Source organism: Rhinolophus sinicus, chromosome 5 (assembly GCF_057876585.1).
Source record: "Rhinolophus sinicus isolate RSI-liver-muscle chromosome 5, RSI-T2T, whole genome shotgun sequence".
NCBI lineage: Eukaryota > Metazoa > Chordata > Mammalia > Chiroptera > Rhinolophidae > Rhinolophus > Rhinolophus sinicus.
In genome coordinates this window covers 8059891-8078069 of record NC_142505.1, presented here as the reverse complement: position 1 = coordinate 8078069, position 18179 = coordinate 8059891, and the positions used below count along the sequence as shown (strand labels likewise).

Here is an 18179-nt window from a genome sequence, read left to right as displayed (position 1 = left end):
GTTGTTGTGAAGATATATTTTAGGTGTGATTAAACATTTTATGTGTGTGTATATGTGAGCTGTCCACCATTTCTTCTCTATTAAGACGTGGCCTATCCAAAAGGTATGATGTGGTTGTGTTCAAACTAGGTTGCTTCTCCTTCCCCATTGTAATTAATTAATCTTTCCATCATCCTCTTATTCTTCTTAACACATTCAGGGCATAACATATGATCTTCTGGTCTGGGTACGGGAAGTGCAGGCCAGTAACAGGAAGAGAGATGATCTTCTTAGGAGCGTCAGGTACCCAGGCCTGACCTGCATAGAACTGCAGGCGAACCCAACCCTGTGTGTCTGCCGTGGACCACACTAGATGTGACTCAACATTTCAGTCAGTGGACTTTGAGTAAAGCAGATTGCCTTTCGTAGTGTGGGTGGGCCTCGTCCAATCAGTTGAAGATCTTAAGAGGAAAAACTGAGGTTTCCTGAAGAACCAATTCGTCAAGATTGCAACATAGAAACCCTACCTCATTTTCCACCTGCTGGCCTGCCCTGCAGATTTTAGACTCTAGACTGCAACATTAAGTCTTATCTGAATCTCCATCCTGCCTGCCCACCCTATAGATTTCAGATTTATGAGTGCCAATAATTGTGTGAGTCAATTCCTTAAAATCAATCAATCTCAGTCTCCCTCTCCCTCCCCTCCCCCCCCCCCACATTCTATTAGTTCTGTTCATCTGGAGAACCCTGATTAACACAGACAGCAAGTGACCCAGTTCTGCATCCTCATCAGCATTTGGTATTATCACTATTTTTTCTCGTAGCCATTTTGTTAAATGTGTAGTGATATGTTATTGTGATTTTAACTTGTGTTTCCCCAATGGGTAGTGTTGATCATCTTTTCATGTATATCCTTTTTGACGAAATGTCACTTCATGTCTTTTGCGCATTTTCTCATTGGATTATTTGTTTTTTTACTGTCCAATGTTTAGAGTTCTTCATGTTTTTTTGCCAGGACTCATACTTGACAAATACGTCAAAAATATATTGTGAAATAGTATTAATTCCTATCATTAAATAGTCATATTATTTGCAATGAAGAATACAAATTTACAAATATAATTTGCAAACAGTAATAACTTTTGTTTTTATTTCATCACACCTCTGAGTGTGTAGTGGGAAGATTTGTACACCAGCCGACTCTGCCACTTGGATTGAACTGGGAATCTCCTGCTTATTCAGATCTGGGGAAGCCCGTTCCACCCACACAGAAAACATACTCTTTGCTGATCCCCTTTCATTGGATTCCTGCAGAGGAAAAACAGGAGATCCAAGACCCGAGCCCTTAAATGAGGTCCTGCTGACTCTCTAATAATTAATAAAACCCTTCATTTCTTTTGTATCATTTAATTTTGAAATACTTTTCTTAATGTCACTATAAAGTCTCCCCATTTTCAGCACATAAAGTTGAGGCCCAGAGAAATTGGGCCTTTATTTAATTTGCAAACAAAACTTATTTATTTATAGTGCAAGTTTGCAAATATTTTTCAAAATCTGAAGGTTGTCTTTTAATTCTTTTAACAGGATCTTGCACAGAGCAAGTGTTTTAAATTGTGGTTTAGTCTAATTTATCAATTTTTTCTTTATGGATTATACTTTTGGTCTCATGTCTAAGAACTCTTCACCAAACCCTAGGTCCTGAAGATTTTCTCCTAAAAATTCTGTATTTTTAAGTTTTACATGTAAAAATCTATGATCCATTTTGAGTGAGTGAGTGAGTGAGTGAGTGATTTATGTAAACTAAGGTGTAAGTGGAAACTTGTTCGGAAAGCCAAACTTTGGATATCCAAGACAAAATTGCATATCCAGTTGCTCCAGCCCCAGTTGCTGAAAAGACTCTCTTTCCTCCATTTGAGGTGCAGATGCTTTTGTGCCTTTGTCGAAGATCAGCTGGCCATGCTTGTGCGCTGCTACTTCTGGGTCCGTTCTGTTCCGTTGGTCAGTATCCCCTCCCTGCACCAGTACCATGCAGTTTTTGCTTACTCTAGCTGTATAATTAGTCCTGAAATGGGTATGGTGATTCCTCCCACTTTCTTCTTTTCTTTTACTTTTTTTTTTAACCTTTTTAACCATTTTTAAGTGTACAACTCAGTGGCATTACATGCATTTACAATATTGTGTAACTATCACCACTGCCTATTTACAAAACTGTTTCAGAACCCTGTAACATAAGCAATAATTCCTCATTGTCCCTTCCCCTGGCCCCTGGTTGCCTCTATTCTATTCTCCGTCCCTATGATTTTGCTTATTCTAGACCCCTCATGTAAGTGGAATCATACAATATTGTCCTTTTATGTCTGGTTTGTTTCACTTAGTATAATGTTTTCAAGGTTCATCCATGTTGTAGTATGTATTAGAATCTCATTCCTTTCTTTAAAAAATAGACTTTATTTTTTCAAGTAGTTTTAGGTTCACAGCAAAATTGAGCAGAAGATACAGGGATTTCTCGTACACCACCTACCCCCACGATACACGTAGTATCCCCTGCTATCAATATCCAGTGTCACAGTGGTATGTTTATTACAATTGTTGAACCTACATCGACACATCATCACCCAAACCCACACTTTACACTAGGGCTCACTCTTGGTGTTTATGTTATGTGATTTTTCATAAGTGTGTAACGACGTGTATCCACCATAGTTTACAGAGTAATTCCACTGCCCTAAAAAGTATTTGTGCTCCACTGATTCATCCCTCCCTACCGCTTAGCAACCACCGATCCTTTTGTTGTTTGCATAGTTTTGCCTTTTCCAAAATGATATAAAGTTGGAAACCTACAGTATGTAGCCTTTTCAGATTGGCTTCATTCACCTAGCAATATACATTTAAGGTTCCTCCATGTCTTTTCGTGGCTTGATAACTCATTTCTTTTAGTATTAAATAATATTCCATTGTCTGATGTATCACAGTTTATCCATTTACCTGCCGAAAGACATCTTGGTTGCGTCCAAGTTTTGGCAATTAGGAATAAAATTCATGTGCAGGTTTTTGTGTGGATATAGGTCTTTAACTCCTTTGGGAAAATCCCAAGGAGTACAGGATTGCTGGATCATATGGTAAGAATGTTTCGTTTTGTAAGAAAGTGCCAAGTGGTCTTCCAAAGTGGTCTTCCATTTTGCATTCCTGCCAGCGATGTACAAGAGGTCCTGTTGCTCCACATCTTCTCCAGCATTTGGTGTTGTCAGTGTTTTGGATGTTAGTCATTCTAATAGATGTGTAGTGGTATCTTGTTTTAAATTGCATTTCCTCGATGACATACTCGTGTGATATGGAGCATCTTTTCATACGCTTATCTGGATATCTTCTTTGCTGAGATGTCTTTAAAGAGTCTTTTGCCCGTTTTAAAATATGGTTGTCTGTTTTCTTACTGTTGGGGTTTAAGAGTTCTTTGTATATTTTGAATAATAGTCCTTTATCAGATACGTCTTTTGCAAATATTTTCTTTCAGTCTGTGGCTTATCTTCTCATTCTCTTGATTTCCTTCCTTTTTAAGGCTGAATAATATTCCCTTGTATGTATACATGACAGTTTGTTTATCCATTCATTTATTGATGGGCACCTGGGTTGTTTCCACCTTTTGGCCGTTGTGAATAATGCAGCTGTGAACGTGGGTGTACAAATATCTCTTTGTGACTGCTTTTGTTTCTTTTGGGTACATACCTAGGAGTGGAATTGCTCTGTTATATTTTATTCTATGTTTAACTTTTTGCGGAACTGCCAAACTTTTTTCCACAGTGGCTATACCATTTTACATTCCCACCAGCAAGGCATAAGGTTCCGATTTCTTCACATCTTCGCCCACACTTGTTATTTTTAGGTTTCTTTTTTTTTTTTAATATCCTCATGTGTGAAGTTTTTTCTTATAGTTTTGAGTTGCATTTTCCTGATGACTAATGATGTTAACATTTTTTCATTGCTTATTGGCTATTTGCACTTTATTCTTCTTGTTCAAGATTGTTGTAGCTATTTTAGTTCCTTTGCCTTTCCATATAAATTTTAGAATGATCTTGTCTATATCCATAAAAATAATCTCACTGGAGATTTTGATAAGAATTGTGTCCAATCTGTGCATCGATTTGGGAAGTATTGATATATTCACCGTGTTGACCGTTGCAATTCTTGAACTTAGTATGTCTCTCCATTTATTTAGATCGCTTTGATTTCTTTAATCAGCATTTTGTAGTTTACAAATCCTATACATTAGTTTTTTAGACTTATGCCTAAGTATCTACTTTTTGGAGTGATTACCATGTTTCCCCGAAAATAAGACCTAGCCGGACCATCAGCTTTAATGCGTCTTTTGGAGCAAAAATTAATGTAAGACCCGGTCTTATTCTAATATAAGACCGGGTATAATATAATATAATATAAAGACCGGGTATAATATAATATAACATAATACCGGGTCTTATATTAATTTTTGCTCCAAAAGACACATTAGAGCTGATGGTCTGGCTAGGTCTTATTTTCGGGGAAACAGAGAGAGAGAGAGAGAGAGAGAGAGAGAGAGAGAGAGAGAGAGAGAGAGAGAGAGAGAGAGAGAGAGAATCTAGTAGTTGACATTCCATATTATTCAACTTCAGCTTCAGGTGTGTAGCGCACTGTCAGTGTATGTTGACCTTGTGTCTTGTCACCTTGTATCCTGTCCCCTTGCTGAATGAACTCCCTTATTAGTTCTAGGTGGGTTGTTTTGTTTGTTTTTTGTAGATTGGTTTGGATTTTCTACATAAACCACCATGTGATTGGCAAACAGAAATAGTTTTATTTCATATTTTCTGATATGTATTCCTTTTATTTCACTTTGTTGCCATACTGTACTGGCTAAAACTTCCAGGATTCTATTAAATAGCAGTGGTGAGAGTGGGCACCCTTGACTTTTTTTGCATCTTATGGGAGAGCATTGTCTTTTTTAGCAAATACGTATGATGTTAGCTAAAGGTTTTTCGTAAATGTTATTTATCAAGTTGAGGAAATTCCCCTCTGTTTCTGTTGTTTTGAGAGTGTTTATCATGAATTGGTGTTGAATTTTGTCAAATGCTTTTTCTACAGTAAGAGGATCGTGTGACTTCTTTTTCCTTTGTTTAGCTTGTTAATATGGTGGATGACATTGATTGATTTTGAATATTGAACCTGCCATGAATCCCTGGAATAAACCCTACTTGGTCACAGTATATAATTTCTGTTTTTTATATTGCTGAATTCTATTTGCCAATGTTTTATTAAGGATTTCTGCATCTATATTCTTGCGGAATATTGGTCTGTTGTTTTACTTGTACTGTCTTTGTCTAGTTTTGGTATTAGGCTAATACGGGCTTCATAATAGGAATTAGGAGTTGTCCCCACCTCTTGTATTTTCTAGAAGAGATTGTTTAAAATTGGTATTATTCGTTTTTTAATATTTAGTGAAATTTCTAATGAACCCATCTGAGCCTGGATATCTCCTTTTCGGGAGTTTTAAAGTTACAAATTCAATTTCCTTATTAGTTTCAGGGCTAATGATCAGGATATCATTATGATGGGAGAAATGGAAGGTGGATTTGTGGGGAAGGAGCAACATTTCTCAGCATCAACTGTTCAGACTTACAGAGGAGGACGGAAGTGGCCCTTGTTCTGATCCTTCTGACCTCAGGCGGGTCACATACCTTAGAGTTACAGTGGGGGTTCAGATGGTGGTTTGGTTATCCCTGTCCAAAGTCATAACTTTCCAAGAGGGGAAACTGCTAGGAATTCAACAAAGGTGTCATCCGTGCAAAAGATACCTGTCGACCTCTTCTGTGTACCCACAGCGTTCCCAGTCAGTAAAATACTGTGTCTGCCTTATGCCCTTGGTACCTGTAGTGGGTGCCATCACCCGGTGTTTTTACAAATGGGGTCCTCTAGGCCGAGACTGGTGAGCAGAATGGGGGCCTTGAGGCACCACAAGGGTTCAATCAGAACTGAAGCCACTTTTATAATAGTTGTAGCCCCTCTACTAAGACCAGGCAGGAATGTCCCCTTCTCTGAATTTCCCCAGGGCTTGCTCTGGGCCGCAGTGCTCAGAATTCTGGCTCTGAATGGCAGAACTTGCCTCAGCAAGACCAGTATTTATTGGCTCATGTCAAACTGGAGAAAAGACAGGGTTGATGATGGGCCGGGGGGACTGAAATGCTGCCAAGACTCTTTCCTTCGTAGTCAACACCCTCCTTCCACTGCAGACTGCTGGGCCACACCTGGAGGGTGATGGCGCATCTGATGTCTCCTAGATTCCCTGCAGGGACTGTCCCTCTTGTTGCTTTCTCATGTGAAAAATCCTGAGGTAGGGTCCAATTGGTAGGGCTTAGGTCATGTGTTGTATAGTGTTCTTGGAATGAAGATAGGAGACGCTCCCAGAAGGTCAGGAGCACCAGCCAGAGCTGACGTGAGATAGAGTCATATGTTTTTGGATGGTTTTTACTGACATGTAGAAACCATAGGTATTTTCTATTAACCTTCAAGTAAGCTAAAATAGCTTATTAATAGAGCCTCATCATAATATTATATAGGTAATTGATAGTTAATATATTACTATGGCATTATTGATATATACTTAATAGCTTTATATTATATAGCTGTAGAGATATTTATTATATCTAGTTAATAATTAGTAATAATAATAGATTGTTATAATAGCCCTCAAGTGTTACAATTACTTAAAGATTTACTATCCCTATTTTTATATGTAAGAAAAATTTGAAGGAAATGAGTAGAAAATCACAATGCTTCCTGCTCAGTCTCCGATACTGTTTTCTAAATTTAATAGAGAGAACCTGTGGTCCATTTTGATTATTGCCTTTAGTGAAACTGCTGTCTTTTCCGTGGGGTTAATTATTTCACAGGGATTTGTTGATTTTCTGGGCTGCTATTGAGGATGGAGATGGTATTTTGATTTCAATGAATATTTACTGAGCTATTATTACCCTCAAGGAATTTGAAGTCCACTGGCATAGGTAAAAACAGAGAAGTACAGTACTTGAGACTGAGGCGTCACGTCTGAAACATGGACTAGCCTGCCTCATCTGACATCTGAACTGGATTTTGGTTGGGGTAGGAGCTGGGCGGAGCTGACCCGGTGCTCGGTGGTTGCTGACGCAGACAGAAGATTGGTTAGTACCTGGGGTGGGAAGGCAGAAGCTTTGGGTCTCCGCCGAGGCCCCCGCCCGCAGTTCTGGTGGACAAGGCTGCATTATTGCTGAGGCTGATTAGCAGTTAAACTCCATGGGGTGGGAGGGGAATGGAGAAAGAGAATAATTGTGTAACTGGCTAAGAAACTAAAGTTTTTTAAAAAGGCACATTGCTGTAGCAGGCCCATACAAGCCATTAACGGCTCGTGTGAACGCTTCTGTTTCAGGCTGAGCTCATTTCCTTTTCAAAAGGAGCAAGCGTTTTAAGACACTGTTTATCTCAGTGTTGAAGTCCACAAAGTACAGACAGTTCCTACTAGTTTAGCAAAGGGAGTCCATGAACTCCAGCAGAAAATCAGGTGTGGTGTGGGGGTCTCAGGTAGGTGATCAGGCTCTTCTCCTTTCTAGAGAACGTGTTCATGCCCCTCTTCATAGTATTTGTTCCCTGTGACTCTGGAGCAGAAGTCAGCAACTTTTTCTGTCAAGGGGCAGATAGTAAATATCGTTTGCTTTGCAGGCTGTTGGTCACTGTCACAGCTACTCAATTTTGCCATTGTATGGGTGTCTGTGCTCCAATAAAGCTTTATATGTGGACACCGAAATTTAGATTTCGTATAATTTCATATGTCATGAAATGTTAGTCTTTTAATTTTTTCCAACCATATAAAAATATAAAAACTACTCTTAGCTCATGGGCTGCATAAAAACAAGAGGCAGTCCAGATTTTGGCCCATAAACCATAGTTTACTGACTCCTTCTCTAAAGGTCTTAAAAATAACTTCCATAAAGTTCTAAATTTGAGGACATTTTATTTATTTAACAAGCAGTTATGTAACACTTAACCTGTGCCATGCACCGTTTTAAATGCCTTACAGATATGAGCTAATTTAATCCTCACAATAACCCTGTGGGGACAGAGCCAAGAGTGCAGTTTCCAGGCTCTCGGCCTCACATGGAAAGGTGCTGGCTCAGGTAGTAAATGGCCATCAACTGTGATTGGATGGCCATCAGCTGTGGCTATTTGGCCGTCAGCTGTAACCAGTGAGCCATTGGCCACTAATATAACTGCTGTGGCTACGCTAGCAGCAAAATGGGGGGCTAGCAAGAGGATGGTGGCTGAGCTAGCAAGCGTGGATTGCAGTTAGCACGGCGGAGTGCGGGTTGTGGATTGCAGAGAAGTGGGCGGCAGGTTGCAGATTGTGTGGCTCCTGCTTCCTGTGTCTCCAACCCAGCCACCAGCGAGACTATAGTTGTATGACTCCCCTATCTATGGCTCTGTGGGTGTTCCTTTTTGGCCTAGCTACATTCTGCGTTCTTATGTGGGGAGCAGGACTAGAGACCCTGCATGCTGTCCTGCATGACAAACCCCATGAGGCGGGGGAGGTACTGTTTACCCCATTTTGCAGATGTGTAAATCGAGGCACAGAGCGGTTGAATAACTAGCCCAGGTTTACACAACCAGTAAATGGCAGAACCTAGGTTTATACCTGGGTAATTTAGCTCCAGAGTACCTGTTCTATTCTACCCTGATATGATATCTGTCTTAAAGAATTTATAATTATTGACTTTCTAGACTAAAGGAATTTTAGCGATTAATCCACCCCAGTACATACCCATTTTGTAGACTCATTCTTACACACCAGCTTCATACTCTTTATGCTTCAAATCTGTGCCTCAATAAAATTATGGATTGCTGCTTATTACGCACTTTCAGCATCTCTTGTGACTGCCTGAAAGCTTAGTCTTAAACCCCACCGATACCAAGGGTAATCTGTCTGCACCGGCTGGGTACTTAACTGCTCACTTGCTGTTTGATTTATGTTCACTGTGAGCCCCTTGAAGGTAGGAACAACAGTATCAAAATGTTTTCCATCCAAAAGAAATCTATTGTGGGCATGTCTTTTGCTCTCTTTGGGAACACCTGTCTCAGATTACTTCCAGCTCAGATTTTGCCCTGCTGCTTTTCCTGCTTGAATAAGCAGCTGGTTGATTCTTGAGCCCCACCTGCCTGTGACGGAACAGAATTTGTGGTGTCATGCTACACTATGCGTGTTGATTCAAAGATAGCACCAGGGCAGGGCTGGGAATAGAAAGTTTCCCAGTCTTTCCAAGGAAGAAAATGGGAAGGAGGGTGCGTGTGTGACACAAATCGACACTTGGGTAGACGTTGAGGTACTCAGGGTTTCTTGTTCCTTTTGCTTAGTTACAGTCTTAGACTCTACTAACCAGGAGGGCCCTCGGAAGACCTCTGGTACAGGGGTTCACGTTCCACGGGGTTCCGTAGTTATTATTGCAAGGGACCCTCAAACCCACGGGTGCAGCAATCTGTAGGCCAGAGAAATGAAGTCTGTTATATGTGTGTCCGGTTACTTTTCAGACATATGTGCATGTCATCATGATAAAAAAGAAAAGCTCTCCTGAATTCATATAAGCTACTGTTACTAACACAACTACTACCTGTTGAGAAGCCCCATCCAGTTTAAGCCCCTTATTCACAGATGAAGAAACTGAGGCTCAGGGTGAAGGGGAAAAGATTTACCTGGGCCCACGAAAGGGAGCAGCTGGCCTAGAAGCTGGTGCATTTGTATGTACCATGTGTACCATTTGTATGTACCACGGTCTCCCCTGGGGTGGGCACACATGAAGGGATTGGCCAGTGCTTTGACCTTTGTTGCTGTGCTGTACTTTCTAATGTTGTCTAATAGAGTGATTGATTGCAGTAACATTTACCAGTATTTATAGAGCGTCTCTTGAGAATGTCAGTTGTGGTTTTTTGTTTGTTTGTTTTTACTATATTCCTTGCCGTGCCCCCATAAGTAAAATCGTGTATTCTAATACGGAAACCTGAAGCATGGTAAAATTGGGCAACCTGCTTATATCTATAGTAGAAATGGCCCTAAAATCTACAGTTTTCATCTCTGGACCAAGGTTCTGTTAATCAGACTGAACTTACGAGGACCTCAGTTATTTATATTTTAGGTTTTTAATGACTGTTGTTTCCAGCTGGGTGCAACAAAAACGTTCGTTAAATCTCTGCTAATTGCCTGATGCTGTGCTAGGTGTTGTCACATGTATTATATATCATTTCATGATGCCAACATTGCCGTTCTGAGGCCCCTCTCAGGAAAAGGTAAATAGCTCCAGTCTGCTCCAAAGCCCATCCACGCGGTTATTCGTCATCTATTCCCCATTACAGAGCACCTCTGGCAGGTTTGCGAATGTGCCCTTGTGTCATATTCCATTGGTGGCCAGGCTGGGACAAATCAGCACAGATCCATCCCTTCAGACAAGACCCACGATTGGCAGCAACGTCAGCTTTGGCTGCACAGGACAACACTTTTTTCCCACCGACACTTCAGGAATTTGGAGTGACCCTGGTGATTTGGTCAGATGACGTTCACATCAACCATTCTCGTACACCTTTATGTTTGATCTTCTCCAAGACCCTTGAGAAGTCAGATAAGTAGGAATGGTCTCATTTGATAGATTGGACAGGCCTAGCTGAGGTAACGTAGCTGGTGAGGGCCTTCTGACTGCAGTGGTTGTGCCACCCTGCCCGCCTGGTGGCAGTGTGTCCCACCACTGCCCCTGCACACTTTTCTACCTGCAGACCTCCCTGCTTCCCTGCTCTTTTTGCTGTTCTTTCTTTCTGTGCTTTCCTTCTCCGTCTCCTTTGCAGATTTATCCGCCACTGGGTGATCTTTAATTGTTGCACTTCCTCCAGGCTGTCCTCCAGGCTGTCTTCCACCCTCATCGTGCTCTGAGCCTCCCTGAGTGATCTCTTCCGTGTCTCTACAACTCATGACTTCCAGAAGTGTCAGTTGAGCCTAGACTCATCTCTGTTCCAGACTAATTCATCCATTTCCTGCATAGTGTCTCTGTTTGGATGTCTCCCAAGCCCTCGGTGTCAGCTTGTCCAAAACAGGACTCGATCTTCTACCCGCAGCTCCCCTGTGTGTCATTCCTGACCTGAGTGAAGGGCACTTCCGGCTCCTGCTCTCCCTGCATGGAGAGGCCTCACCAACTTGCACATCCGTCCTTACTACTGTTCCCTCGTTTCCTAACACGCTTCGAGTGAAACGGAGAGTTCTGGGGTGCCCTGTCTACTCTCCCAGCTGCACGTTACTTTCCTGTTCTTACCTATACTTGAACCATTTGATTTTTAACATTTATCAAAGGCGTAGTTCATGATTTTTTTTTTAATTTATTGGGGTGACATTGTTAGTAAAATTACATAGATTTCAGGTGTACAACTCTGTATTACATCATCTATAAATCCCATTGTGTGTTCACCACCCAGAGTCAGTTCTCCTTCCATCACCATATATTTATAGTTCATGATTTTAAAAACCAAGTACAGGATAGTGAAGTTGCAAGATGTGCGCATTTAAGTTACCTATTGACTTTTAGACCCTAATCTTCCTCCCCTTTAAGTAACTCCATTAGCTCTTTTCATTTTCCAAACAAAGCTGTTAACAGGTATTAAAGTTACAGGAGCTTAATAATAAAAGCAATATGGAGAAACCCTTTAAGCACGCAGGAATGTTTCAGTTTCAGTCTTCAGATCATATTATACAGAGCCTCCGCTCAGGACAAGTTTCCCTATCCACTCATTATAGAAGCCAAGTGGCTTGAGTGCTGAGTCGTGGCTGCAGTTTTAGTGGAACTGTTTTGGGTGTTCCAGATTGAATTGATTTTTTTTCTTAGAAGCAAATTTGGAGGTGTTGGATGTACCTAGGAAGTCCTATGATTCCCCTAATTTGTTTGGTAGATGCTGGGCACTGCCAATCATCCCACAATGGTTAAGTGGCTGGTGCTGACACACATGCTGATTAAGTGGTAGTGTGAGCCCAAGCCCTAGGTGTATATTGTGTCCACAGAGACCTAATCTCCAGTCCAGCCCAGGCAGCTCCCACACGTGTTCATGAGTTGAGCTCTTTCAGTTCAAAGCATTTTGTTACAACATAGATTCATTTCTTTCCTTCTGTCCTGTCTTGCACTTTGAACCTGGCTCTTCCCAATGTTTTACATTTGCTGTCTGATTCCATTTCATTGGTAATACTTTATGGTTATATACTCTCAAGTATTGTTTCAGAGGTAGGAAGAGAGAAATGGGATTAAAGGCAGGGATGTGTGCCAAATAGCCTTAACTTTTCTCACCAACCATTTATATGTTGCTTATTGAATTTTTTCCCCCTAAATTCTGTTGGCACCAAATCTCATTTCTTTGCCACCTTAAGCATGGGGAAGAGGAGAGATTTCAGGCAACAGTGTATAATTGCAGATCAGTGGAGAAAGCAGCCTTGCATGAGCCTGTGTAATTCAAGATGTTAAAATAGGGAGCACACTTGTCATCCTATATAAGCCATTAGATTGATCAGAAATAAAAGAATATTTTGATTTCCCATTTGTTTTGTCACTTTTTAAAAATGAACTTTCCATTTTGAGGTAATTGTAGATTACCGTGTGATTATAAGAAATAACAGTGAGATCCCATGTACCCTTTGTCCAGTCTCCCCAGTGGTAATGTGTTGCAGAACTCTGGTGCAGTATCACAGCTAGGATATCCACCACTCTTCTTCAGATCTTCCAAGTTTTACTTTTATTCTCTTGTGTGTATTTAATTCTATATAATTTTATCATGTGTTTAGGTTTTTAATTTTAATTTTAAAAAATGTCTCAGCTGGCTGAAACCTTGAGCTGGGAGGATGTATTATTTACTGAGTCCCTCTCAAACTCCACTGGTAAACAACTCAAGCATAATTCCTTCTTTTTCACATAATAGCTTCTTAACTACTGGGCAAGTTACTTAACTTCTATAGTAACTCGTCTATAGTTTCCTCATTTATAAAATAGAATTCACAGTAGCTACTCAATGTGGAAAGTTGCTGTGAGGACTACAATGAGAATTGTGTAATGGATATTTATCAAAAGAAACTCAATAAATGATCCTCTGGGTATTTTTTAAAGTGACATTTTAAAAACTGAGATTATAGGGGCCGGCCCGGTGGCTCAGGCGGTTGGAGCTCCGTGCTCCTAACTCTGAAGGCTGCCTGTTCGATTCCCACATGGGCCAGTGGGCTCTCAACCACAAGGTTGCCAATTCAATTCCTTGACTCCCACAAGGGATGGTGGGCTCCACCCCCTGCAACTAAGATTGAACACGGCACCTTGAGCTGAGCTGCCGCTGAGCTCCTGGATGGCTCACTTGGTTGGAGCGTGTCCTCTCAACCACAAGGTTGCTGGTTCTACTCCCACAGGGATGGTGGGCTGTGCCCCCTGCAACTAGCAACGGCAACTGGACCTGGAGCTGAGCTGCACCCTCCACAACTGAGACTGAAAGGACAACAACTTGAAGCTGAACGGCACCCTCCACAACTAAGATTGAAAGGATAACAACTTGACTTGGAAAAAAGTCTTGGAAGTACACACTGTTCCCCACCAAAGTCTAGTTTCCCTCCCCCAATAAAATCTTTACCAAAAAAAGCCCAAAAAAACCTCTGAGATTATAAATGAGAATAATTGTTTTTTTTAAAGCTTTTCACAAACATGTAGTATCCCTGTATTGTAGAATTAGAAGATCCCTTAATAGTTTTAGAACTAGTGAAGGACTCCCCTAAACATTCTTAGGTGATTGTCTCTTATTCTTTAAGATAAAAATCTCCCTCCTTGTAACATATCTAGATCTGTACTCATCCATGTGATAACCCTTCTAGGATTTGAGGACAAATTATTGTGTCCCCACCCAAATTATCTTTTCAAACTAACTATGCGTTAGCCGTTCCTCATAAGATGTAGTTTCCAAACCCTTTCCCATGTTGGTTTCTTTCTTCTAGGTAAAGACAAATTTGTTGTTCCCCTTAACACAGAATCCAGGTGTAATCTGGCTAGCATATCCCAAGACAGATAGGCCTGTCTTCTTTTTAGCTGAGCTTTTTTTTGAAACCAGGTCACCCAGTTCATGTACATACAGCTTGTTCTTTTGTCTTCTTTTTCTTTCTAGATGAAAAATAAATACATAGTGGTTTAACACAGCAAATTGAAAACACATTTTAACCTCCTGTCATCCCATTAGAATGATAGTAAATGGGAGAAGAGCTCTCAGCAAATGAGAGATCAATGGAATGTTGAAGCCAGGAAGCATGTTTGATGAACTTAGTGGGCCAGAGGAACTGAAAGTGCCTGCAAGGGGTCGAAACTAAGAAGAAAGAGGATTTGTAATGCAGAACCCTGGAATAGCTCCAGAACTGAAGAAACCAAATACTGAAAACAGGAAGATTAGTTGAAAGTTGTGTGAAAAGTAATTAGATGTCTACAATCCCTCCCCCACTCATTCAGGAGATGGGCGTTTTAGTCTTAGATATTGAACCAGAGGCACACCGAATATAGAAGGGATGGAATATGGAGCAAATCTAAAAATAAGGGCTTTAAGACAAAGTTCTAAATGATGAATGCTAGGACCATCCCCCTCTCTCACCCAATTTCCAGAATATCTGCAAGCAGGCACTCCCTTGTAAGATGGGAAGATCCTTCTGATAAAATTAGCCCAAGAGAAAACGTTCTAAACACACTATTTCTAGGGGTCCTCAATAAAATGGCAGATTCTTGCCTGATCACCTTTATGTGAAGTCCATAATTTGACAGCCCTAGCACCCCCCACACACACAGAGCTTTCAAACAGCTTCTAAAAGTATGAACAGATGCTAAGCATCAAGAGACATTTAAAGAATGCCTCTAACATAAAAGACAAAGACTAAACAAACGGGAGAGAAAAGAACTCAGGAAACAGTAAAAGCAGGGAGGAGGAGGAGAAGAAAATTTAACTATAATGCTTGAGAGATATTAGAAAAGATGAACAAAATTCTTTAAATAAAAGGAAGCTTCAGAAAATAAGAAAGAACTCTTGGAAATTAAATATATGATAGCCAGTATAAAAAGGTACAACACAGAAATACTGGAGACAAAGTTGAAGAAAATTCCTGGAATAGATCATCTCTTTCAAGATGGAAAATAGGAGAGAACCAGTACAAACAAAATTAAAAATAGAGGATCATTCTAAGAGTTCTAACACCTGACTGATAGAAATTTAGGAAGGAAAAAAATAGGTAACAGAGTGGAGGAAATTATCAAAGAAATGGTATGAAAAGGTATTTCCAGAACTAAAATAATGTCTATAGATTGATACAGTACAATAAATGGAAAAAACCAACATCAAGGTACAGCCCTTGTAAGATTTCAGAACTCTGAGAATAAAGAGAAAGTCCTAAAAGCTTCTAAAAGAACAGTCACATATTTAGGGTTACTATTCAAAATGGCATTAGATTTCTCAACAGCAACAACATAGAAGACAATGGAGCAATACCCTCAAAAGTCTGACAGAAAATAATATTCCCAATGTAGAATTTTATAGCCAGCTAAACTAATGGGTCCTCTTCTGGGCTCATGGGGTAGCAGTAGGAGGAGGCCTGTTCCTCTTCATATGGGCCACTCCTCAGGGTGTGTTACCTGGCTTCCTCAAGAGCAAGTGATCCAGAAGAGACAGAGGAATTTGCAGTACCTTTTATGACCTAGCCTTTAATGTGACACACCATCATCATTCTGACGGGTTCTGTCAGTCACACAAACCAACCCTGAGATACCGTGGGAGCGGACTGCACAAGGGTGTGGATACCAGGAGGCAGGGATCATCGGGGGCTATTTGGAGACTGACTGCCACAAGTAATAACTAAAAGGGAAAATTCAGGACGTGATGTTATAGGCACGTGGCTTAGAAAAATGGAAATAAATACCAGGAGAAAGGTTGCCCCTGGGAGCAGGAAGCGGAACCAGAAACTGCTGGTTTTCATTATAAGCCTGTGGAACAACTTGAAGAAATATTTGTATGTATTTTTTTAATTATGAAAAGCCACCAACACATACAGCCATTTAACGTCCCTGACACCAGTAGCAGAGGAACATGTGGATTATGTGAGAAACTCAGAGAATCTGATTCTAACAAGGAGCCCTTGGTATTCGGAAGATTGTGTGTGTGATCTTGAAGGATAGTTCAGATAATAAACCTGAAGTCCAGTGAAAAGGGGGAGGCAGTGCTAGAACCTGAGATAGAATCCTGGCCTAGATGTGACACAAAGAAGAGCATCTCACTAATGTGGAACTTGGGTGAAGGAAAGCGAAACTGCTTTGCTCTTTCTGAGTGGAAAGTTCTTAAGTGGTAATGTTTATGTGGCTTGGAGCTATAAATGGCAAAGCTTATAAAGGGAATATCCTTTTGGCAGGTAGTTGGGAAGCAGCACTTTACAGAATTCCCTGGGCTAACGATGTGTCGGTGAGGGGTTGACACAAGCTGGAGAGTTTGCCTCTGTCCCCATGTGAGCCCTGTGGCGCCCGAGCACGTGGGCCACACAGAGCACCAGCCGGTTCACAGCAGCAGCCTCCAGCTGCCTGCTGCCAAGGACATTTCCTTGTGGTCGCCCTCAGCCTAGTTGGTACCCAGGGACACCCTCCCCCCCCCAACGTTTGTGCCCACAATGCCTGCTCTGCCCTTAATCCCCACGTGCACCCCCTATTCAAGTTTGGTCTCATTTTTCCTCATCTTTTCCTGTCACTATGTGTTTACCCTTTTTGAGGAACCTACTGTTAGAAGGTCCAGGGTTCTTGGCTAGTTTGTCCGTTTCGTCTGCCTTCTAATCAAACTGGGATCAGAATCAAGTGTTAGAGAAATCAGGTCTTTGAGTTGGTGTGGAAGTTGGGAGGGATGCAGTGAAGACTGCCATATAAGTACAAACTACCAGTCGGAGCATTCAGGCTTACATTTTTTAACCATTTTAATACCTCATTAAAATGTGTTTGCATTCTTTATTGTAACTGAGTACATTTAATTTAAGGTACTTGAGGGTCTGCATGATAAGCCTCGGCTGTCATGTCGTGGGATGTCCCCAGAATGATTCCCACGGGCAGAGTGTTAAGCTGTGGAAGGGGCAGATTGGGTCTTTGTATCTGTATTCCTCAGTATGTGTCTTCGTGTTTCATTTTGCCCGCAGATTGGGGACCACAAATTCAGTGCTCATCGGATCGTCTTAGCGGCCTCCATCCCGTACTTCCACGCTATGTTCACAAATGACATGATGGAATGCAAGCAGGATGAAATTGTCATGCAAGGGATGGACCCGAGGTACCAAACCCGTCTATTGGGTGGCACAGGCTGCTTCCAGGAGTAGCGTCAGCCTTGTGCCTGCTGCCGTTTGGGGGGGCTGCCGCAAGATACAGTATCTGTATCTAGCATGTCCCACTCACTTAGTAGGTACTTTGTAAACAAGTTAGCGCCTCAGCTGGTGACCTGAGACAGGGTTAAAATGAGGAGAGTTTTGATGGGTTTTTACTGTGCTAGAGTACACGTTTAGTAGGAACCAAGTCCAAAAGACTTTTTATTTTAGCTAAGACATGTACAAAGGTGGTGGTATATAATTCTCATTTTTCTGTGCTAGCCAATTTAACTGGCAGAATAGTTTTCCAAATAAGTGTCTTCATTCATTACCCTTCTCATCAGAACTTTTGTCAATGATGGAAATTTTCTGTTGGTACTTTCTGGAATGGTAGCCACTCGCCAGATGTAGCTATGAGCACTTGAAATGTGACTAGTGGGACTGAGGAACTGAATTCTAAATTGTGTTTAATTTGAATTAATTTAAATGTGATTTTAAATAGCCATGTGTGGCTAATGGCTATTCTATGGGGCAATGCAGTTCTAGAAGGTAGCAGAAATCGTGGTTCAAGCTCAAAGGTTATCCTGTCTAAACGTCTCTCGTCCAAGACAGCCCTCCATAACAAAGAATAATATTGGCCCCAAACGTCAGTAGTGCCAAGATTGAGAAATTCTGCCCTAGAGTAATTTTAGGGGCAGGAGGCAGTATGAAACCCCTGACATCACATAATTGAAGCACTTAAAGCTTCCCTTACATCTAGAGTCACTTACTACTATACCCTCTTCATGGAAATACT

General features: G+C 41.1%; 1 protein-coding gene across 2 annotated transcripts in view; it reads left to right on the top strand.

The window, feature by feature from the left end:
- The window catches only part of KLHL18 (kelch like family member 18), a 51121-nt gene that overhangs the window by 12637 nt on the left and 20305 nt on the right, over window positions 1–18179 (top strand). For both annotated transcript variants that reach the window (XM_019724005.3, XM_019724004.3), the window contains exon 2: window positions 17222–17352. In XM_019724005.3, the coding sequence (XP_019579564.1) occupies window positions 17222–17352 (131 nt within the window). The remainder of the gene's footprint in view (window positions 1–17221; window positions 17353–18179) is intronic.